The sequence below is a fragment of the Crocuta crocuta genome, unplaced genomic scaffold (assembly GCF_008692635.1).
Source record: "Crocuta crocuta isolate KB4526 unplaced genomic scaffold, BGI_CrCroc_1.0 scaffold61, whole genome shotgun sequence".
In the NCBI taxonomy this organism is placed as follows: domain Eukaryota; kingdom Metazoa; phylum Chordata; class Mammalia; order Carnivora; family Hyaenidae; genus Crocuta; species Crocuta crocuta.
The window spans coordinates 7573686-7574219 of record NW_027528369.1 but is presented as its reverse complement, the minus strand read 5'-3'; the positions used below and the strand labels follow the sequence as shown (position 1 = coordinate 7574219).

The window sequence follows — 534 nt, the reverse complement described above, 5'->3', positions numbered from 1 at the left end:
CCCGGCACGTTTTTGCTGTGCCCTTCGCTCCTGCACTTACAGACAAGGAGCCGTTCGAGGGCGGCTTGTACGTGCCTCCCTGCCCGAGTCTGGGGGTCGCCCGTCGCCTCCCGGCCTCCCCGGCCCCGGGCACTTACGCGGGGCTTCTCGGCCAGCCTGGCGTGCAATGCCCGTTTCCAGACATTCTTGGCGGAGCCGGCTTCGGGGAGAAGCAGCAGCAAGCACAGAGCCCAGAGCTTGCTCCGGCCGCTGCCCATCCCGCGGCCGGGAAGAGGCATCTCCNCTCCGGCTCCCCTGCCCCGGCCCCTCGGCTCCCGTGTCCTCGCCCAGCACAGGCCCCCACCCCTCCCCCACCCCACTGGTGGCCGGCCCGCCCTATTTTTAGCTTTGCCCTGTAACATCTGGCCGCAGTCCAGCATAGACGTCTGCAGCCTGGGCAGACCGGGGACGCAGGGGGAGGCGGCACCGGGCTGGCCCGGAGACGTGGCCGGGAGTGGCCCTGCCACGCTGGGATAATGAGCACTTCCTTGCAGG

At 69.8% G+C, this 534-nt stretch overlaps 1 protein-coding gene across 1 annotated transcript in view; it reads right to left on the bottom strand.

The window, feature by feature from the left end:
* WFDC1 (WAP four-disulfide core domain 1) overlaps positions 1-282 on the bottom strand; it is a 22349-nt gene extending 22067 nt beyond the window's left edge. Inside the window, exon 1 of the mRNA XM_077754175.1 lies at positions 138-282. Coding sequence (XP_077610301.1) covers positions 138-278 — 141 coding nt within the window. The 5' untranslated portion in view covers positions 279-282. The remainder of the gene's footprint in view (positions 1-137) is intronic.
* Between the last annotated feature and the right edge of the window lie 252 nt (positions 283-534).